Source organism: Notamacropus eugenii, chromosome 4, assembly GCF_028372415.1.
Source record: "Notamacropus eugenii isolate mMacEug1 chromosome 4, mMacEug1.pri_v2, whole genome shotgun sequence".
Lineage (NCBI taxonomy): Eukaryota > Metazoa > Chordata > Mammalia > Diprotodontia > Macropodidae > Notamacropus > Notamacropus eugenii.
The window spans coordinates 247,168,538-247,192,617 of NC_092875.1; the positions used below are offsets into that span (position 1 = coordinate 247,168,538).

At 40.4% G+C, this 24,080-nt stretch overlaps 1 protein-coding gene across 2 annotated transcripts in view; it reads left to right on the forward strand.

Moving 5' to 3' along the window:
- CABLES1 (Cdk5 and Abl enzyme substrate 1) overlaps window positions 1-24,080 on the forward strand; it is a 148,019-nt gene that overhangs the window by 47,295 nt on the left and 76,644 nt on the right. For both annotated transcript variants that reach the window (XM_072604384.1, XM_072604383.1), the window contains exon 2: window positions 9,406-9,477. In XM_072604384.1, coding sequence (XP_072460485.1) covers window positions 9,406-9,477 — 72 coding nt within the window. The remainder of the gene's footprint in view (window positions 1-9,405; window positions 9,478-24,080) is intronic.

The window sequence follows — 24,080 nt, forward strand, 5'->3', positions numbered from 1 at the left end:
TGAATGATCATATATTAAATGCTTACGTGCCAAATACTGCACTGAGCAGTGAAGATAAAAATGCAAAACAACATATTTAGGGGAGTGGTATCCAAGAAAGTGTGTTTCGGTCTGGGAAGTCATTGGCACAGTCAGCGGAAGTCTAGAGCAGTTTAGTGAAATACCCTTTCCAGAGGCAACTCAGTTTTTATCAGGACTAGACTTGGACAGTGGGGTGGAGGCTGAGAGGAGAAGTGTAAATACCTGTCCTCTGGTGGGACAGCAGAAAATGACCAGGCTGAAGATGAAGATGCATGTGCCCAGAGAATGTCCTACTGAGTAGTTTAACTTTTGCCAAGTGATGTCTGGGTCTGGAAAAGCACAGGGATGATGATTAGAACAAGAAGGCAGCAGATGGAAATATCCTTTCCAGAGTCAGGGGTAGTGTTGATTTGATGTAGGTTCTCAAGGCAAGATGTAGAGAGGAGTAAAGATGAGAAAATTCAGAGCCCAAGTTCAGGGTGCTGGAGTAGAACTCGAATCCTTTGACTCCCAAACCAGAGCGCTGTCCACTGTACCATGCTGTTGCCTCCTAGTCATGTGTGATTACAATCTATCTATGCCCCTGCAATCTGGGCAAGTTTTGTTCATGTCAGTTTTTGTTCACTTACGTTCATTCCCACAGAGAATTTATCCAGTACACACATTGGAAACTTTCCTTGCATTCTTTAATATTTCAGAGAAATTGCGCTTGGAAGGAACCTAGAGATTCTACAAGGTATAGATAAGGAGGAGATTTTTCTAGACATAGTAGAGCATTGTGCTGAGGAATGGGGAGGAGGGGAGAGATGAATTATTATATATGAGGAAGAGCTAGCATCCTAGTGTTACGGGAGTGGAGAAAATATGAAGGAGAGAAATATGCAAGGAAACTTTGGAGAAAGCAGATGGAAGACAGACTGTGGAGGTCTTTAAATGCCAGGAAAATAATATACGCAGTGACTACAGCAATGTAAATACAAAAAACAAAAAACTGAAACTGAACATTGAGTCAATGCATTGTGCAGTCATGCCTGACTCTTCATGACCCCATTTGGGGTTTCCTTGGCAAGGGTACTGGAGTGGTGTCAGCCATGTCCTTCTCTAGATGAGGAAACTGAGGGAGAAACAGGGGTAAGTGACTTACCTAGGGTCACATAGCTATGAAGTGTCTGAGGCAAGATTTGAACTCAGGAACATGATGCACTATGGCACCACCTAGCTGCCCACTCAATAAATTCAGTCACCAAAAAAGCTGGTCCCAGTAAAGAATTAATAAAATATGCCTCCCTCCTTTCTTTGCAGAGGAGGGAATGTGTGGGTGTGAAATATCATACCAATTGACAGAATCAATTAATGTGTTGGGTTTTTCTTAACTAGTTTTTTTCCTTCTTTTTATTCTTTGTTACAAGATTGGCATGCTGAGGAGGGGATATTCAGAAATGAGAGTGGTGTTAAAAAAAAAAGATATCAGTATAAATAAGGTATGAATTTAAACATTTCACAGAGATCCATTTATCCCTCAGTCATGTCCTTCTTTTCTCTTTTGCTTGCTGCATTCCCGGTCCTCCATTTTGATAGACAGTATCTTTTACGCACGTTATAGATTTCCATTGCCCTTTGGTTCAGCTACAGTTTTGATTCTTCTGGGCTTATGATACTATGTAGGTATATCTAATTATAAAGTATTGAAATTTTTCACTTCTTTTCTCCCTATGCTCAAATAAAACCAAGCTGTTGAACTATGTATGAGCTCTGAAGTCCATCCCAGGTTTAAACCCTGCGTTTCTGTTTCGTAAGAACAGAAGGGGTTTATGTCAGAGAAGAGATCTAGGCAAAATGGCAGGGAGGCAGAGTTGGCCTACAGCTGCCTTCTTCACCTAATCAATCAGCAAGCATTATTTATTTGGTGCTTGTTTTGTGCCATGCACTGAGGATTCAGAGACAAAAATGAACCAGTTCCTGCCCTCAAGGAACTTGTATTCCATAAGGAGACATAGCAATACAACATGTACATAAGATGTACACACACACTCACATGCATATACATATATATGTGAATATACAAGGTAATTGAGGAGGATGTAGGACTAGAAGCTGGAGGTTCAGCAAATGCCTCATGTAAAATATGGCATTTTAAGTGGCCCTTGAAGGAAACTAAGGAATCCAAAAGGCACAGGTGAGGGAAGAGTCCATTCCAGGCATGTAAGTGACCTTGTACAAAGGCAGAGAATCAGAGATGAGGTATTTCATTGGAGGAACATGAAGAGGTCCAGTTTGGCTTGTCCATAGAATGCATAAAGCTGGGTAGTATATTATATGATATAGCTGGAAAGTTAAGTTGGAGCCAAATGGTGGAGGGCTTTAAATGCCAAACAGAGGAGCTTTTAAAACTGTTGTGACGGAGGCAGAGATTTCACACAGAGAAAAGAGGGCTCAGGACAGGGCCTTGTGTTCCACCCACAGTTAGGGACTGAGATTTGGAAAATGAACAGAGGCCAGACAAGTAGGAGGAGGACCAAGAGAAATCTGAGTCATGAAAACCCAGAGGGGAGAGATCATCCAGGAAGAAAGCGGTGGTTAACATCATCAGATGCATCAAGAAAGATAAAGGCTGATTAAAAGGCCATTGACGTTTGCAATTAAGAGCTAATTGGGAACTTTGGAGAGAGCTTTTCAGTTCAGTGATGAGATTGGAAACCAGATTGCAAGGGACTGGAAAATGAGTGGAGAGACTGTGGAGGCAACCGATGTTGTTAACTTTCTCTAGATTTGGCTATAAAAGGGGAGAGAGATATTAAGGAAGAGCCTGAGGGAGTAGTAGGGTCAAATGAAGGATTTTTTAAGGAGGAGAGATAGACCTGGGCGTGTTTAGAGGCAGCCAATTAGAAAGATTAGAAATGGGATGTTGGTTGTGGAGGCAGTCTACAAAACTAAACAAAGGGGATAGGATCCAGTGGGGCTAGAGGCCTTGTCAAAGAAGACATCTTTTCATTAGTAAATGGAGTAAAGGAGAAGTGGTAGACCATGTCAAGGTTTTGAGATGCAGAATAGGGGAGAAGAGGGATCTTGCAGTAAGTGACCTCTTTTCTTAACCAAGTTTGAGATAAGATCTGCGAGCATTTGGGGTAGAGTGGTATAGGAGATTTGAAACAACTACTATGTAGAATATGATAGAGAATCAGTTATGGAGGAATAAAGGTGCAATAAGGGTCCAGTTGAGATCTGATAAGCAGAAATTTGTAATGGACTCAGTCAGCAAGGTTGCACAATTCCTTTGGCTTTGCTCAGTAGCATGGAAGGAATGGAAATGGTGCATAGTGAGGAACAGGAATCAGAAGGAATGGAAAAGGTGCATAGTGAGTACTCTAGGTTGAGGTTTGGCAAGATAGTTAGCTAAGAGTAGAAGACAGTGTAACATCAAGATTGTTAACTGTGAAGTCAAGATTTGGGAGGCGAGAAAGTGAAGCCAGAATGGTAGAGGTCATGGTGAGGTAGAAGAATAGGTAGAAAAATAGAAAAAAAGGAAAGGAAAAAACATTTATTAAGGACATACTCTGTGCCTGGCAGAGGCAGCTAGGTGGCTCAGTGGATAGAGTGCTGGGCTTGGAGTCAGGAAGACCTGAGTGCAGATCTGGACTCAGACATTTGAGATGCTGGACAAGTCACTTCTCCTCTGTTTGCCTAAATCCCCTGGAGAAGGAAATGGCAAGCCATTTTAGTATCTTTACCAAAAAAAACTCCATGGACAGCAATGGTCCATGGGGTCACAAAGAGTTAGATATGACTGAACAGCATGTGCCAGGCACTGTACTAAATGCTTTTAAAATATTTCATTTGATTCTTACAGCAACCCTGGGAAGTAGGTACTATAATCATCCCATTTTACAGATGAGGAAACTGGGACACAGAGATTGTGACTCACCCAGAGTCATACAGCCAGTAAGTGTCTGAAGTAAGATTTGAACTCAGGTCTTCTGAACTGCTGTCCCAGTATGCTATCCAGCGCACCTGCTAGTTGCCTCTAAGTAGTAGTAGTAAGAAATAGGGAGAGATGTAAAGAAAGGACCTAACCATCAGTAACTGTCTCTTTGTGTGCGGTGGATGGAGTGAAACAGTGGTCATGGGAACTGAAGAGACTGAATAATTGAGAGATCCAACTATTTGAGAAAACATGACCATGGTTATTAAAGAAGTGCCGTTAAAGGAGAGCAAGACTTAGGAGGAAGAGAAAGACTAGGGAGCAGGTGCTGAATTCTCTAAGAAGTCAGGAGAATGACTCCAGGACAGTCCTTCCTCTCTCCTTCCCCATCCCTGTTTTAAGGCCTAAGTTCCTATCCGCTTTGTTCTCAACATTATCTGGTATCTGTGGCCTAGCATCCGCCATAGTTTGTGGGCCAGGATCCTTGTTCCTCTTCTTAGTCTCCCCATGCGTTCTCCATTAGCTTCTTTTCTCTTCCCTGCCTCCCATCTTACAGATTATAAGGAAGCTCAGCTCTCACAGGTGGGTGCTAATACGTTTCAAGTCTCTTAGGCACACAGAGTTGGGTAGCTGAGGAAGTCGGAAAGACCCCAGCAACCTGAGGAATTTCTTCCTTTTGTTGTTCATACCACAAGGATCTGGACCCTAAGAATCTTGCTTAAACTTGCTCAGTTGTCAGGGACTCATACTCAGGAAATTCAGTTCAATTTAATAGATGGTAAGTTTATGTGCAAAGACAAAGAACCAAGCTGAGTCTTGGTATGGATAACAAAAATGACTAAGGTATAGTCCCTGCCTTCATGGAGGTTTCCAGTCTAGTGGGGGAGGTGGGAATGCAACACATACACCCAACCCCCAAGTTACTATAAAAACAAAATAGCATATAAGTGTATACGGGGTCGAATTAACGTAATTGCAAAATCCAAAGAGGAAAAAAATGATGCCTGAGGGGAAACAGGGAAGGCCAGAGGTGACCATTAAAGTCTGTCTTGAAATCTGAGTAGGATTTCAACTGATAGTTATGAAGGATGGTATTCCAGGTGTGCAGAACAATGGTGGGCAAAGGTACAGAGATGGGAAAGCATGGGATGTGTATGGGAGCCCTGAGTGGTCTTATTGATTTATGGAGTAGTACAGAATGGGGGAGGGGAGGGGAGCTAAGGCTGGTAACATGAGGTAATACTAACTGTTTGTCAGCAGCCACACTTCATAACTTGATGAGCACATATCATGTTATAGGAACCACAGTTTTATTTCTGTGTTTTAATTAGTTTATATACACATAGAGACAGCATCTCATATATACATGTATATGTATGTGTATACATGCATGCATGCATATGCATGTATGTACTTACGGAAATATATTGTTATATACGTACATATATCTATATGTGTATAAACTTTTGTTTTGGTATGCATATATGTTATATATGTGTATATGTACATATGTATGTGTGTGTGTATATATATAGTTTAGTCATTTTAAGTCATGTCTGACTTTTCATGACTCCATTTGGCGTTTTCTTGGCAAGGATACAGGAGTGGTTTGCCATTTCCTTCTCCAGCTTATTTTACAGATGAGGAAACTGAGGCAAATAGGGTTAAGTGACTTGCCCAGGGTCACACAGCTAGTAAGTGGCTGAGGCCAGATTTGAACTCTAGGGCTGGCATTCTATCCACCACTCCCTATAGCTGCCCAGTGTGAGTATATACAAATACATATACATGTGTGTGTATCTGTAATCTACATATATGTTGATCATATTTGTTTTATATAATTCCCATGCAGGAAGAAGCTGAGTCCCCCTAGTCCTGTGCTTCTCAGCCTTCATACCCCCTCTACCCCATTTCCCTCTCCCCCAGGAGGCATCCTACTTGCCCAGCTTAGTGATGTTCTAAAGAAGATTCTTGTTCCAATGTAATTTGGACTGGTGACCTCTGAGGTTCCTTCCCGCATGGAGATTCTATGGCTCTTTAGTGGCAGGGCATTGTCAGCAGACAGAGCAAGCTGTCTGTCAACCTCAGATACACTTCCATTCACATCTTGGGAGAGGAGGCAGTACCGAGAGAGCAGTGGATACATGCCCTGTGGCAGTGGATGCCTGGGAGCCTGCTGCCATCCTCATGGCTCTAATGTCTATTTTAGTCAAAGCTGCTGCTGAGCCCTGGGAGATGCTCCAGTTTCAGGAGTGAGCAGAGCTTCCCAGCCCAGGCCTGACTGGGGCATCAGCACCTGGGACATCAGTAGGAACAGCAGCACTGAGGCTCCTGTCTGTCACTTTGTCCTTCAGCCCCTGCTTTGTCCTGATATTTTTGCAGGTACAACCCCAGAGATTCTGTAAAGGGGAAAAAAGTGGGAGTAGAAGAGTAGCTACCCTCACTTTCTCCTTTTCCATCTGTTCATGCCTTTTATTAAATTATGAAAGGAAAGTCGGAGACACAGTCAGGAGCACACTGACATTGGAGCAACTTTAATAATAAAAATAAGTTATTATTATAGTTAGCATTTATGTAATTCCTACTGTGTACAAGGCACTGTGCTAAGTGCTTTACAGATATCCCATTTGAGTCTCACAACAACCTAAAAGGTAGGTGTTATTATTATCCTAATTGGGTAGCTGAGGAAACTGAGTCAAATACAAGTTAAGTGATTTGCCCAGGGTTACCCAGCTGGTAAGTGTCTGCGGCCACATTTGCACTTAGGTCTTCTTGACTCCAGACCCAGTACTCTCTCCACTGCATCCCCTAGCTGTACAAGCATCCCAAGCGCATTGAAATAAGAGGGGTTGTATGGCTCATCCTTATTCAAGGTCCTTGGACCCTTTTAAGAAAACTAGGAAGAGAATTATGAAAGAAAAGAATCTTCTTAGATTAGTTGACAGCTGTACTATTTTTGGTTGTTAGTCTCTCCGGTGGACACCTGGGCAAACAGGAAGCTTTGGTGTTTCTTCCTCACAATTGTACAGTAACTTAGAGTATACGTAGCCTCATTTCTCCTCTTCCTCTGGTCCCACCAAACAGAGAGTCTAATTGTTGAGATCTGACTCAGAAAATACCTTTTGTATGTGCTACTCAGTGAGTTTGAATATTTAAATCAGAATTCAGAAAAGGTAAAAGAAGCTCTTTTTTTTTTTGTACAGGTCAAAGGAGCTGTAGTATTCAGTAGTTCTATCTTTTAAAAGAATTATTCCATACCTGGAAAGACTTACATGAACTGATGCAAAGTGAAATAAGCAGAACCAGGAGAATATTGTACACAGTAGCAGCAGTATTGTACAGTGATCAACTGTGAATGACTTAGCTGTTCTTAGCAATACAATGATCTAAGACAATTCCAAAGGGCACATGTTGAAAAATGCTATCCATCTCCAGAGAAAGAACTGATAGCGTCTGAATGCATATGTATATCAAAGCATACTTTTTTTAACTTTATTATTCTCGGGGGATTTTTTTGGTCTATGTTTCCTTTTGCAACATGGCTAATGTGGAAATATATTTTTCATGACTGCACATGTATAATCTATATCAATTGCATGGTTTTTCAAGGATGGGGAGGGGAAGGAGGAAAGAAGAGAATTTGGAACTTAAAAATGTTAAAGGTTGTTTTTACATGTAATTAGGAAAAATGAAATAAAAAATGAAACATAAAATGTGTTATTTCATAACATTATTACTAGGTATTTAAAAAGAATTGAAAATTTTTTTTCAAGGGTTTCACCTAAGTTTTCCTTGAAGTTTTAAGTTCTGCTGCTGGGAATTTAGAATACTTTGGGACTTTAATTAAGTCTTTCAAGGCACTTAATTGGAAATGTCTTCATTAGAAAAGGGCTTAGAGATCGTGTTGACCATCTCCATTATTTTAAACTTGAAGATCATAAGATCTCAGATTTGACATAAAAAGACATCTTTAATGGTCAGCTAATCCAAGTCCTACATTTTCCATATGAAGAAAGAGAGTTGTCTTCCCAGGGTCAGACAGATAGTAAGTCAGGGCTGAGATTTAAACCCAGGTCCTCTGATTCCAAATTTGGTGCTCTTTCCATTACAACATGCTGATAATGTGGGTCCTTTGATATGATCTATGATCCTAGGATCATAACGTAAGAGCAAGAAGAAACAGATGCCCTTTGGAGATTAGTAAATATTTGATAGAATAAATTTTTTATTTATTTGTTTGTAAATATTAATCTCTACTTGTGTAGACCAAAACTTATTATAACCTTTTTCAACTAAAAAAATCTTTCAACTTTCTCTTAGTCAAACAATGACATGTGGTCAACCTTGTCTTTTCACTTGAAAACTGCTATTGATCCTAATACAACCAAAGGAAACTAGACTTTGTGAGATATGAGCTGTAGGAGCCAGTGTTCTGATGACCCAAAAGAGTTATTGTAGCTTTTTGCTTTAGAATCACTTGTTGGTACTCCCCAGTCATGGGAACTCTGATTCAAGAAACAAGGGAACTGGGGAGCTATGTGGTCCAGTGGATAGAGAACTGGTCCTAAAATCAAGAGGACCTGAGGTCAAATCTGGCCTCAGACTCTTGACATGTACTGTCTGTGTGACCCTGGCCAAGTCACTTAACCCTGATTGCCTCCCAAAATAAAGAAAGAAGAGGAAAGAGAATTGATGACTGAATTAGTGCCTACCCCCAGTTTTTATCCAACCTAAAAGGAAAAGCTCTTAAATATATTCCCTATGTGATCAACAGAGAGCTAGGACTCATGTGCAAGCAAGGTAGCATCTAGCTCTGTGAATAGGTTTCCATTTGTTTCTTCTTCCTCCAGACTAGTGAAGGAGATTAGAAGAAGGATGAAGATGCATTGATTACAAAAAATTACCAGAATTTTAATTGAATTCCCCTGGTTCTTGTTGTACTTATAGAAGGTTTCTTGTCCCTACCATTCTGTTGCTGGTAAAATTGAGACAAAGGGTCTCCGTGACTTGCCAGTTATCGTTAAAATTATTGTTCAGTCATATATAATCATGTCTGACTCTTCATGATCCCATTTTGGGTTTTCTTGGCAAAGATACTGGAGTGGTTTGCCATTTCCTTCTCCAGCTCCTTTTACAGATGAGGAAACTGAGTGCAGATGAGGTTAAGTGATTTGCCCCAGGGTCACAAGCTAGTAAGTGTCTGAGGCTGCACAGTGAATCTTCCTGATTCCAGGTCTAACATACTATCCACCACTCCGTCTGGATGCCCTATCATAAAAATAAATATCATAGGGGAAAAAAGATATCAAATCATCCGATAAAATACTCAAGATATGATCAAACAAGATATCAGTGCAGTATCAGAACCTCAGGATCATTTGTCTAATGCAAAATATTTTCAAGTAACTCCTCTCAGATCTGTTTTTAGTAGAAATTTTAACATTATATCATTTTTCTCTATATAGGCGTCGTCTGATCTCCCAGAGATCTTCCTTGGAGACCTTGGAGGATATCGAAGAGAATGCTCCATTACGGAGGTAACTTGTCCTTTGCTCCATTCATTGCTAATTTGCATGACAATTTTGTGGTGCTAGATAGAAGTTGAAGTCCTCTTTCTTTTAAAAACTTGAAGTGGAAGAATATCAGTGCAAGTTAGGAAACTGAAAAAACGTAGCCTGCCAACTCAGGAGCCTATTAAAAATGGAAAATAATTAAATTCTAATTATTTATGATACACCTGCATTTTGTTCAATTTGTGGTTTCTTTCTTGTTTCCTCTTTTTTGAAAGCAACTACTTAAGGAAATGAAAGCGTAGGATTCTCCAGTGTCCTGCCCTCTCAGCTAGCTCAGCACACTAGCTTTCCTGGGCTCATTTTGAGCAGTCATCACGGCTGCAGCTACAGCTCCTACTAAGACAATTGAAATGTCACTCGCTTGGTGACTAGTCCTGGAACCCTCAGTAAGAATGAGTGTCTGAGAGGAATTCCAGTTTTCTCACTTCAAGATCAGGGGGTACTAATTTGGACCATAGAGAGCTACAATAAAAAGAGTAGTAGAGCTGTGGTAGTGATAGTGGCAGTAGTAGTAGTAGTAGTAGTAGTAGTAGTAGTAGTAGTAGTAGTAGTAGTAGTAGTAGTAGTAGTAGTAGTAACAACAACTAGCCTCTCTATTATGGGTAAAATAAAAATGAACCAAATAAAATCACAGTTTTCAGGAGATCCAGCTGCATGAATAATAAGGTATATTCGGTATACTGACCAGGACAAACTGCTTCTCACTTTTCTGACCCTAAAGTCATTAAGGTCTGCAGAACACTTTAAAAATATTATCTCATTTTATTTTCACTGTAACCCTAGGAGGTATTATTTTTACCCCTATTTTACAGTTGAGGAAACTGAGGCAAGTTACTAACTTTTTTGGACTCATTTGTATGTGATGCCAGATCTGAACTCAGGTCTTCCTGGCTCCAGGTCCAGGATTCTCCCTTCCCCAGTCTGCTAGCCATCAATGTGGATAGAGAGACAAATACTTAGAGCACTGCCAGAGTGGTATTATGGAGTGCCCCCATATGAAGTACAGCTGTTTTCCAGGCAGTGTCTCTGGGAGGGGAGAGACAAGCAAAGCAGGAGAAAGGAGAGAGAGGGAGGAGAGGAGAGGAGAGGATGGGAGGGGAAGAGAGAGAAAGGGAAAGAAAAGGAGGGGAGAGGAATGGCTTGCCCAAGGTCACATAGCCAGCTATGAACGGTGCCAAGTCTAGCTCTGACTCTTAGCCAGTCAGATCTCTTTCCACCATGCCAGCTTGGAGCTACCCTCCAAAATTAGGAGGCTGTTTGAGAAACCAATTCACCCAAGCCAACAGGTACAGTGGACTGAAAAGATGACTTTGTTCATAAAATCTTATGCCCTGCATCGATTCTAATACAGCCTAATTGCCAAAAGATTCAGCTTCCGCTTAGGAAGTCTAAATACTTCATAAATCATCAAGTTGGTTTTCTTGTATCCTTTGGGACCATCTGAAGGTGAACTTGGTGGTTTTAAATGGCATTGAAGATGCATGATCATATTTGGCTTTGCTACAGTTATTCCTGTATCATTCCTCATTCAGTGTAGGAACAGGGGGCTTTTTCTCTGCTTTTACAGAGCTCACACAAAAAGCTACATTCAGAATAAAACTAGGGAGCCAGCATCAGTCCAAATGAGTCAGTTGGCATATCGGCTGTGGCTGCCTTCTGGGCTTACCCTGTTTTGCCCAATTTGAGAGCACTTAGGAGAACCCAATGGGAACGGACCATTAAAATCTGCCTCCCCATTCCCATCTGACCAAGGAGGAAATAGGTCCAGAGAAGTGGAGTGACATGCGTGATCACACAAGTAATAAGTAGCACAATTCAGCTTTAAACCCAGTTCCTCTAAGATCAACGTCAGGCTAATTTTGCCTCGCTACTATGGTAAAATAAAAGTGAACCAAATAAAGTCACAGTTTTCAGGGGATCCAACAGCATGAATAATAAGGTATATTCGGTATACTGACCAGGACAAACTACTTCCCACTTCCCTGACCCTGAAGTATTTCTTTCATTGGTTTTTAAGGAGAGTCTTCCACCAAATCCACATCAAGAGTAGACAGAGTGAAAGAGGGGTGTGGGGTTAACCATGCATGTCTGATGGACATGTTCAGTGCCAGAGTTGAGCCCCCACTTTTGTTCCTAGCCCTAACCATGCAGAAAGAGCCAGTCCTTCATAGACCTGGATCATAGTACCCATTTCTCAGCTTCTTGCTATCAGTCCTTGAGTGATGCCTTTCTCGAAGGTACTCTTCACATCCAGCTTCTCTGGTCGGTATCCAGGTGTGAGATGTGTATGTGTCTATGACTAGGTCTGACTTTGAGGTAACTTTGCCTTAAATCCTGTGGAATCTGATCATTTACTCATCAGTTCCTGGGGGGAACTCTGACTAGAGAGGGCAGACTGCCCTGTGGCTCTAGTGTTCCTACCTAGTGATCTTTTCCAGCATCTTTGTATGCATTCAGACCTGTCTTCTCTATTTTGAGACCTATGAGAGTGTGGTTAGATGGAATAAAAATGAAGCATTTACTTTCAGAGATACAGGTAGTAAATAAAACACGTGCTGTCTATTTGGATACTGATTATGTTACTAAATGTTATTTAATATGTAATATTTTATAATGTATGATGGACAATATTGGTTGTATATAATTTTATGTTATACATTAAATATAATTTTATACTATATGATGTACACATCACAATTATGTAATATTTTATTATATTGTGTGATGTATATTAAATGTAATTTATATGTGATATAGCATTAAATATATTTTATATGATAATACTTAATGTAATATCTTATAAATTTATTATATATGGTATTTAATATATTTTATAATCTTGACTATATCTAATGTTTTATGATATATTATGATATGCTATTTAATATATTTAAATATCTCTCATATAAGATGCATAATGTTATATATCTGTATAATATATTTTAAATTTTACATCTATTTTTAGTTAGATATAAAGACTGGTCTTATAATATCACTGGTGAGGAAACTTCTTCACCTCCCAGATGAGGAAACTCTGTCTACCCATGTAGATTGGCACCTTCTTTGAAACTTAGTCTTAGAGTTGCCTAGGGAACTGAGAGGTTCAGATACTTGCCCAGTGTCACTGGTCTTCCTTGGCTTCAAGGACTGCTTGATGTCCTCTATGCATTTTTACTTGTCCAATTCAAAATATGAAACAAAAACAAAAATGGCAGAAAAACATTAGAATGTTAGAAAGGGTAAGAAACTTATCCTTTGCCAAAATGTCCTTTTTTTTCTCCTCCAACACTCCTTCAGGAAATGGTACGCACTAATAACTCAAACACTTCAGGCCCCAAGCTGCTTTGGGAACTGTGGGGGTGTAGGAATATTGGCCAAACCATATATTTTTTTTAACTTAGTACGTTTCTTTAATGACTCAAAGGGAGCTATTAAAAACCTTTTGTATAATTAAGTGCATCATATAATCAGTGCTAACAAGGAATAGCTGATCTGTCATTAAATTAGTTTTAATTTAATTTATTCCTAATTTAATTGTAGATTGCTTGCAGTGTTTATTTTTAAGAGAGAAGCTTCCACCGTAAAGCCAGTAGCTTTAAAATTTGCTCATCCATCACTTAACCTGCCATAACCTGGGCTAACCAGAATTCCAGTTTCCTTGGTGATGGTTGCTAACACCATAATTCCCTTGAAGCATTTCTCCAAATCCCTAGCGATCTCCTTTGAATTTTTTTTTTTTAACAAACAAATGGTATACTTATTTGAAAGCTGGGTCTGTATCTTATGGATTTAGATATTAGCAAAGAAATAATGACCTCTCCCTGGACATCCACAAGTAAAAGGTCTTCTTTCATCCTTTTCATTTCTTGCATTCCTCTTGGATACCGTTTTTTCCCTGTGCGTCACTCAGAGCTGCTACAAGAAGGGAACTTCTCCATCAGTAATTCTCCACAGTTTGGGTACTGATCAGAATGGAAGTGAGAGTATCCAGGAAATATCCAGGGAGCTAGCCCAGGAAGCCTGAGAACACAGCAGCCCCAGCTTTCTGAGGTTTCTGAGTGTGTCTGGGTGTTTCCAGCAGCAGCTGTTAAACGGATTGCCACCTCCATGTTCTGCTCCTGCTGGCCTCATAGCCATCTGGTTTTACCAGAAGGTAGAAAAAAACTGGTGTTTGTTGCCAGAGGGTCAGGGAGAGGAGGGGAGGTGTGTGGAGGAGGAACGGCCCAAGGGGCTTAATGATCCATCCCCTCCATCTCCATTAAGTAGGTATTCATTCTAAGTGTTTGCCAAGGGTGGCAACCTGTTCCAGCTTCATGTGAAGGGATAGCATCTGTGGAAATATGCAAGTTAAGAGCCTGAGAACAGGGACCAGATACCCTGTACATTTTGATTTCATCAGTATTCTTCTGGAAATGTCACCCTATATGTTTGGGGATCTTGACCACTTAGTTTCTCTTGAATTGCTAGAGCCTCCTGGCCTATGACAGTTAATCCTAAGTAGACTGAGCTTGTAGAAACTGTGGTCACCCAACTTACTGCATTCCATTGACTCACAACTGTAAACTCCAGAGGCATTTTTTTATATAGAGGTAGGCCTGTGGAGCTAAACTGATTTAGGTAGAACTGCAAAGAATTAAGAGTGGGAAGGAGCTGATGAAACTCCTCCTTAGAACTGCCTCATCTATCATGAACAGACACATGTCTGTAGTAGAACCTGAACTGTCATAAACGCAGCACTGCGTTCTTCATCATAGGGTCGTAGATCAGAGGCCTGGGGAATAACCTTAGAGGTCACTGACTCCAACTCCTTCCTCTTACAAATTGAGGAAGCTAAAGCCTAGATTGGTTAAGTAGTTTGCCCAAGGACATATAACTAGCAAATATCCAAGTCCAAATTTGAACTCCAGACTGATTGATTCCAAATCCAATATTCTATGTGCTGTATCACAGTGCCATAGGGACTTTCAATTTTTCTTTGAACATCATAAAAGTTTTAGGAAAAAATTTTAAGAATTCTGGAACTTTGACCATGTAGTAAAGGTTTAAATAGTGTTTGTCTTTTATTATATATAATTATAATATATTAATCATATCATTATATGTCATATTATGTTTTATAATATGATATTGTATTGTTTTAGCATATTATATCATATTATATTACATAACATATAATTCAGTTCATTAAATACTTAAGTGCCTACTATGTGCCAGGCTGTATGCTAAGAGCTAGGATACAAATTAAAATAAAGGTAGTTCCTGCCTTCGAAGCATTTGTTCAGTAGAGTTGAAATTAGGGAAAGGTGCAGATGCAAAGTGGAGTGCACTTGAAGTCCAATTTCTGCCCTCTATAAAGGAAGGCATTGGGAGGAGTTTGGTGCTCCACCCTCCAATCAAAGGAGACTGGAAGCTGAGGAAGGTGGTGTCAGTCAGGGCTTGAGTTAACAGCATGGTGATGAGATTAAAAGTGATGAGCTTATCCTGGAAGGGGCATATTATGATATATTGAGATGTTGTAATATGTAGGGATATATTATAATCCCATTTGTTATAACTGTGCATGAGAGCCATCATGGCATAATATGTCCCTAGGACAAGAATTTTATCTCTAAACACTCATATGTTAGCTTGATTTACTTGGTACAGTTTAAGAAATCAAATTACCAAAGCTTTGGTGAACACTATAGTGTTTTCAGTGCTTTTCCAGATGTTATTTCTGTCTCTTTTAATGCTAATAGCCTGTCAACTGGGAAATGAGAAAGCATAATATAGAATCCCGGACTGAAAATCAAGAGGCTTGAGTTTTATTTCTGGCCCTCCTGGAAAAGTTACTTCTGATCCTAAATGTTCTTTGTCTCTGTTTTTACAACTATATTTTGAAAAAGTCGGAAGGAAACAGTATGGTATATGTGAAAGATCCCTGGATTTGGCATCCCAGGACCTCGGTACGAGTCTTAGATCTGCTGCTTGTTAATTTTGTGACCTTGGGTATATCGTTAGCCTCAGTGTCCTTAGGGAGTGAAGTAGATCAGAGGTGTCAGACATGTAACAAGCAAGGTGCAGCAGAACAGCTGAGTGAGACCCAAACCAGATTCAAATGTAATTGGGAAATATTTACCATAATAAATAAAACTACAGTACAACATTTGTTGTTCAAAGTCATTTTTAGATTTACAAATGCCTTTTCAGCATTTTTTATGCCCACACCTCTCTTAGTGCCCCAAGCAACTCTCTAAGACATGTCCCATTGAGTCATTTCAGTCACGTCCTACTCTTTGTGACCCCTTTAGGGGTTTCTTGGCAAAGACATTGGAGTGGTTTGCCATTTCCTTCCCCAGCTCATTTTACAGATGAGGAAATTCAGGCTAACAGGGTTAAGTGACTTTCCCAGGGTCACACAATTAGTGTCTGAGGCCAAGTTTGAACTCAGGGAGATGAATCTTCCTGCTCTCTATTCACAGTACCACCCAGCTGCCCATACAGTACAACACAGATAATGTTAATTTGTGGTTTTCTAAGGCAATATGCACCAACAGGGATCCCTTTTTATTTGAGTTTGACACTACTGGACTAGACGAGGACCTCTAAGGTCCTTTCCAGCCCTGTCTTTATGGTCCTGGAGTCTTCATATTGCTACAGTCCATTTCTAGCTCTATCTCTATGTAGCTTGCTTTGATCCCAGAACCTCAGGGCCAGGCCATCTACAACTGGCCCTCATGGCTCCAGTGAATAATTTTAAGGTGTTTTACTGATAACCCTGAACTGGCTGTTACCCTCCTTGTTAGGGGTTGGTGACTAGCACACCAGTTCACTTCACATCTGATTAACTTTTACAAAGAGATATTTACTTAGAAAATGTAGCAAGAAGAAATTTGTCAGTATTACCTTCAATATTTCTGGTATAGTAGATTCAAACCTTAGCTCGGTTCTTGCATAGCCCTGGTCTTGCCAGACTCCCTTAGAAAGGCAGCAGCCCTGCCAGATAAATCCGCTTTGTTTCAGCTGCTATTAGGCTGAGTTCCCAAAGGTTGCCCCTTACTCCTTGGTATATCAGAGTTGGATATGGCACTGGCTAGAAAGCCAGGCCTGGATTCCAACTCCCAGATTCCTGTTATTCACTCTCCCAGCCAAGGTCAGAAACCCCCACTCCCTTCACTTAGAAGGGGAAAGACCAAATGAAAGAGCCAAGTCCAAGGCTTGTTTCTCAGGGGCCATATGGCATCAAAAAAGTCCCAAAGGACTTTCCCCTTACTCTTGTAGTCTCTTATTGGACACAGTGAACAAAGGAGAAGAGTCAGAAGCCAGCCACAGTCTTTTAAATGCCACTGTAGCCAACCCCAGAGAGGCAGCCAGGTGGTACAGTGGATGCAGTGTTCAGCTTGGAGTGAAGAAGATGTGAATTCAGATCCGGCCTTGGACCCTTACCAGCTTTGTGGCCCTGGGCAAGTCACTTCACACTCTTTGCCTCAGTTTCCTCATCTATAAAATGAGCTGGAAAAGGAAATGGCAAACCACTCCAGTATCTTTGCCAAAAAAAAAAAACAAAACCAAATAGGGAGACAGAGTCAGACACAACTGAAACAACTGAACATCAAACCAATTCAGACCAGTCGCAGAATGTCTATGCGCGCTCCACAGTTTCTTTAGGACACTCCTTTTAATATATCATCACAAGTCCTCCTGAAGGCAACCCCCTAGCAGCCTCCATGTAGAGAGGTTACCTTAGCCCAGCTGATGGGGGCTGGGCATGTATCAGAACCCCATTGCAATGATATCCTGTTCCTTGTCTCTCTGTCTTTCTCCTCGTTTCCCTCCATATATGTAGTCAGAGAGAAAAGTATATAAATATATACTCAATGATAATGTCATATATACATATATATCTATATATATACATATACATATACACATACACATACATACACACACATATATATGTGTGTGTGTATATATAACAAATGGTAATAAAATGACACTTGTCCTTGTGTATGACTGATGACCTGCAATTTCTGTCCCCTATTTAGGGAGGCATGAGAAAGAGAGAAAGGTGTCACTGAAATGTTCAGCAAGCATTTACTAAGTGCTTATTGTATACCAGGTATTGTGCTGACAGCCAGAGGTGCAGAGAAAGGCAGAATCAAAGGCCAGGAGTTCACATTCTAGCGGAGGAGACAATATGCAAACAATGAGGCACATCAGACAGTTGTACAGTATGAACAGGAGAGCATAAATATACAGTACAAATATAAATGTATGTTTATATACAGCATAAATTTCAGGGGACTGGAACTACCCATCAGGTGGACTGAGACCATTTGCAGAAGGTGGGATTTGAACTGAGTGTTGAAGGAAGCTGGGGATGCTTCAGTATTTTAAGAATTAATGAGTTCCAAAAAAATTTTTATTAAAAAAAAAGAATGAATGATTTCCCTCTACTGTTGCAGATACCTCCACATCCTAGTAAATGGTTTCAAGCTTTGGTCAAAACTGTGGATCACTTGGTGATTAGTAAGCTTTCTGCCAAACAGCATCACTCTGTACCTTAGTAGTTAGGTGGTGGACTGTGGCTGACGAATTCATCACTTGGCAGGTGACCTGGTAATAAACCTTTCCAAACATGACTACTATGGTCATCTGATAGCAATTCAAAATCCATCACTAGGACCTCTTCTAGAAGCTTTTTTCCAATTTGGAAGGATCTGCTTCCTTCACTGAGTTGGGTTCCCAGAGATAGGCTGCCTATATCTCCTCATTAGGATAGTAGGAGAACCTTTGAAAGGTGGGGGTGATTCTCTAATGCCATAGGCTGAAGATTCTCCAGTATGCTTTCTCTTTCTTTCCACCCCCAACAAGTTGGTCAGTTTAAAATAAATGTAGTCATCCAGCTTCCCCGCTTTAAAAAATCTGTGATATACTCTCCTATAAATGTACAGGAATCCCACAAATGTACTGGGCTCAAGTTTAGAAGGCTCATGTTGCAAAGCATAAAGCACCCTTCCTAATTACTAGAAGCACTTAGCTCCTTTTTATAATATACTCGATTGTCATCCCGTTCATAATACACTCAGTTTCCTTTAAGCATGGTGGATCTGTGTCTAGTTTGTACTTGGTTCCTTATGTAGGCAGGCTTGCCAGTTAGCTCTTGGAACACTATTCCCTGATGGGAAGATGAAAAGTCCAGCATCCTCCCAGCCTCTTTCTAACCAACAAGGTCAACATTTTTCACACTTGAGTCCAAGATCCTTTGATTGGTTGAGTTGTATTCTTACCTAACTGAAACAGCAGAGCTAAAGTGGGAAAAAGTAGTTTAGATCATATGTGTGTATGCATATAAAATGTGCATGTGTATATAATATATATATACTCTGCCATATACACATATATTACCTATTATATGCATATATTATAGAGGTATTATGTATATAAACATGTATACACACAGTCAAGTCATATGACCATATACGCACACACCATTTGTGGTCATATAACATTCATACAATCGTTTAGGTAGTGGAATCTGTGATCTTTGTTCCCATCCAAGAAAAATGGCAAGGGGGTAGGGAGAGTCTCCTAGAACAATATTAAAATATGATAATAACAGCAGTCAGTGCTGCAAAATCATAAAGATCAAAGAAGGCTTGAAAGAAGAGATACAAGAGGACACCCCCCACACCTTAGAAGAGGTGAGAGGTCCGCAGGTGTGGCATATTGCACACCTTTTCGGGTGTTTTCAGAGCATGGCTGGCTGCCCTGATCTTTTTCCTCTTGCTTTTCTTTTGTCTTAAAAAGTACTATTTGTTAAATGGGATGGCTCTCTGGAGAAAGGAGGGGGAGAGATATGGAGGAAAACTGCGATGATGGGAAAACAAATTATATAAGTAAAAACTTAATTTAAAAATGATAATAATTGCAGGGTCACAGGACACAAAATAGCTCCACACACAACCCCCTCTCCACATCCAGATGATGATATAGGGCTGGGGGAGGGAGGTGCAGAAAGGAAGCACAAAAGTTTGACTTCATTGCCTTCAACTTTCATTTTCCTCCCAGTTGTACTTCCTCACCCCTTGCACAAGAGGCAGGAGCCAGGGAGGAGCTGGACGCATGAAGTTCTGAGGTGTGAAGGGCAGGCCTGGGAGGCAGAGCGGGAGCGGTCATGGGATGGGCACTTCGTGCCTGGGATGTGGTGGACAGGGCCAAAGGGCCATGGACAAGAGCTGACTATCACATTATAGAGACTGGTTCTCAGTCACATTCTTCCTTTTTTAATTTTTAATTGTATTTTAAATTTATAGAATAAAACAAGCATTTTCATCATACAATATTATTTTTAAAAATATGATTGCAAATGAAACTGCAAATCTATTATGTCCAATTTTCTATACCTTTAAAATATATACTAAAGTTAAAGTTATCATGTACATTTCTTTTTTCTTCTTCCTTCCCCTTCCCCCCTTACTGTTTCATAGTCTGACCACATATAAGGTCAATCTTCAGAGTTCCTTATCCAGGAATCATAATTTTTTTTTTTTACTCACAGCTTGAAAAAATTTGAGTATTTTACCCCTTTTCCTGGAATTCTCCACTGAGATCAGATAGATCAGAGGCACCAAACTCAGAACCTGAAAATTTCTCAAATGCAGCCCAAACCATATTAAAACGCATTTAGGGAATGTTAACCAAATAAAAATACAGTACAACCTAGGTGATGTTAATTTGAGGTTTTCCAAGTCAATAGGCAGCCCACAAGGATCCTTTCTATTTGAGTTTGGCATCACTGAGGCAGATTACTGTAAAAGGGTGAGAGGGCAGGGAACAGCACTTTCACCATCTCTTCCAGGATCCTCAGTGATATTTAGGAATGAATGCATCATCACAAGGAGAAGATGAATATAATTTGGAGACAGGAAAAGAGAGAGGCCTGGATTTAAAAATATTATCTTCATGCAAACTTAGTTCATGATAATTCAATAATTTCACAGAAACTCCCAAACCTAATTCTACTTGGGAACATACCTCCAAACCCTTCTATGACTCCCTGTTGCCTTCTTGAATTAAGTTCAAGTTCTTTATGCTAGCATTCAAAGCCTTCCAAAATCCATACACTGTCATTTTCAATACTATTCCAGGCCACGTATCTGGTGTTTATTTCTGTGGTCTATGCCCCACAATATGTCCCAGTTCTGTCCCTTATACATAGCTACAGTTCTTTTCCTTCTCTCCTGTCCCCTTTCCCAGACTCAGAATACTGAATTCCCACCTGCACTTTAAAGTTTAATGCAAATACCACCCCCTCCAGAAAGCCTTCCCTGATTCCTCCCACAGTCAACATGACCTTTCCTATGTCAGCCCCCATAGGCCATTTTCTTCACACTGCTCTTTGGCATCGATGCATAGTTTTTCACTATATTTCCTTTTGTGTGAGGGAGACATGAATGATGTAGCTGAAAAAGCTCCAGATTTGGAATCAGAAGAGCAGGGTTTGAGTTCCAACCCTACTACTAAGTAACTTGAACAGTGAATTTTTCTTTTCTGTCCCTCAAGTTTCTTCTAATATAATTAGAAATACTGTAATTGAATTAGATGAGCTCTTAAGATTTCTTCTGATTTCAACTCCTGGGATTTTTTTATCCCCTTAAAACTCAGTGAAGACTGTGTCTTTAATAAATTTTTTATTTCCCTTAGCACAGTGCTGTGTAGCATTAGGTACTTAATAACTGTCTGTTGAATCGAATTGCAGCTCTAGCATGTTTTTGTAGGTTTCATGGAATAGTTCGACCTTGCTCCCTGAGGTGTTTCAAAGCCTCCCTTCATTTGGAGTATGGTGTTCACTTGCACTTGGTGCGAGTGATACTGTATTTTAGTGTTCCGTGTAGTTAAGGTTTAGGGTTAGGAGGAAAGAAGAAAGGAAGAAAAAAAAGAAGGAAAAGAAAGAAAAAAGGAAAATGAAGGAAAGAAAAGAGATAAAGGAAAAAAGAAAAGAGGAAAGAAGGAAAAGGGAAGGAAGGTAGAAGGAATAAAAAAAGGAAAAGAAAGAAAGAAAGGGAAGGAAGGAAAGGAAGGCAGGAAACAAGCCTTTATTCAGTGCCTGCTGTATGCTCGGTACTGTGCTATGATAAGCACTTTACAAATGTTATCTTATTTGATTCTCACAACAACCCTGGGAGGGTAGGTGCTATTATTTTTTTTCCCCTTCTTTCTTGCCAACCCCCCTCCCCAAGATGACGAGCAATTCTGATATAGGCTATACCTGTATAATCGTATTAAACACATTAGTCATGTTGTGAAAGAAGAATCAGAACAAAAGGGAGAATCCATGAGAAAGAAAAAGCAACAAGAACAAAGAGTGAAAATAGTAGGTTTCCATCTGCGTTCAGGCTGCAGGCTACTATCCACATCTCTGTGGATAGTACAAAATAATAATTCTGATAAAAATTATGAGTTGGGCTCACTGCTGTCACATTTCCTAGGATCACATTTAGGACTGAAGGGGGGACTTTAGGACTCATCAAGCCCAGCCCCCCTCTCCTTTTCTGCATGAGGAAAGTGAGACCAAGATAGGGTACTTGCCATTGTAAGTGTGGCCTGGGTCACACCTAATGAGGTAGGATTTATTAGAATCCTATCTTTCTGAATTCTTTCTGAATCCAGATCCTATTCAGATCTATCCAAAACTATTCACTTGGCCGTGGAGCTATCTTAATGAATTCACCTGTTTTTCAAGGCATATTTATATTATTAGAGGCCCCCTTCCCTCCCCCCCCAAAAAACAACCATCACATACCTCTCAATCCTGAAGACAGGACTGACCCTTTAAGACATATGTTCAGAAATGTCCAGTACCCTTCTAAATAAAATGCTCCAGCAACATAAACCAAAATTGGAAACACAGCACCATTCCACAAGAGAAGGGCAGACACCTCATTCTCTTTGAGGAGTTGTTAGCTTTGGGGGATAATTTTGTCATGTCAGGCTTACCAGATGGCATTAGAAGAAATCTGAGCACAGGATCATAGAAATAAGCTGCTCTTAGGACTGAGATCTGACATGCTAGATGAAAGGGAATGATAGATATTTCAGAAAAGCAAGATTTATTCCTTGGAAGCATGTCTGCTATGTCTCTGATTTTTATTCATAAAATGATACATCCAGTCCATCTTTCTTAACTTTCAGATGAAGTGTAGGGAGGAAAAAGGGTTTCTCCCAAGATCACATAGGCAGTAGGTATCAGAGTCGGGACTTAAACCTCGGTCCTTGAATCCAAGAAGTCTAGGTCAATTCTGTTTTGGTCAAAGGAGCCTTCCTCTAGCATGACAAGCACCTACCCTCTGCTCAAGGATCTGCAGTTGCCTTGAGCTGGAGAATTAATTACTTCCTGAGTCGGGAGCCCATTTCAGGTGTATATTAATTTAATTCTTAGTTTTTCCTCCTATTCATGCCAAAATCTACCACTCTAGACAAGTAGTTGCCATTCCTCTGCTTCTAAATTCTTCCTTCTGGAGCCAAACAAAACAAGTTTAATCTTTCTTCCACATGGACAGCCTTTCACTTGTTTGATCACAGTGATGCTGTCTGGTGTGCCCTGTAATGGGCAGAGTTTGGAGAGTTATAGAGCTAACTATTATGTGAGAAAACAGCATTAGGCGATTTGGATCTCATCTGAATTATCCAGTTTGTGCACTACAAATACACTGAATGAATAATTCAACCAACAAGTATTTATTAAGGTCCTGTGGTGTGTTAGGCACTGTGCAAAGGATAAAAATACAGAGTGAACAGCCCTCCCCTCAAAGATCTTACATTTTAAGAGAGAGGTGATATATGAATATGCAAAATGCAAATACAAAACCCAGGGAGGAAAAGTTTTAGCAGTTGAAGCAGGTCAGGAAAGAAGGTGGTCCTTAAACTGCGTCTTGAAGCAAGAGAGGGATTGCGTGGACACAGCCAGTTCAGAGGCGCAGAAATGAGAGGCCGAGTATTCTTTCTAAGGAACAGAGAAAAGGCTTTTCTGTTTGGCTAGCTGTCAGATTGCTGTAGAGGAAAAAGGGCTAGCAGCAGCTTGTCAGGGGCTTTAAAAGCTATAAAAGGGAGTTTGTTTCTTGTCCTAGAGGCAGTGCATAGAGTGCTAGGCCTGGAGTGAGGAAGACTTGAGTTCAAATGTGACCTCTGACATTTACCAACTGTATGATCCCTGGGCAAGTCACTTAACCCTGTTTGCCTCGGTTTCCTCATCTGCAAAATGAGCTGGAGAAGGAAATGGAAAAGCCATTCTGGTATCTTTGCCAAGAAGACCTCAAATCGGGTCACAAAGAGTCAGACACAACTGAAAATAACTGAACAGAGACGAGTTTATTGAGTACTTCAGCTCTGTACTTCCTCCTGACTCTGCTGGCCCTTTATTTCTTCCACTAAAGCTGTTTTCCATTGCCTTGCAGCCTGCAGAGTTTTTGAAAGCTCTGCCTGACATGTTAGTCTGACAGGTCTTAGGCCTGCCCCAGCTGGAAAGGTTTTGAGGAAAGCAGCCTCAAGATGGACTCTGCCTGTCATCCCAGAAGTAGCCTAGCTGA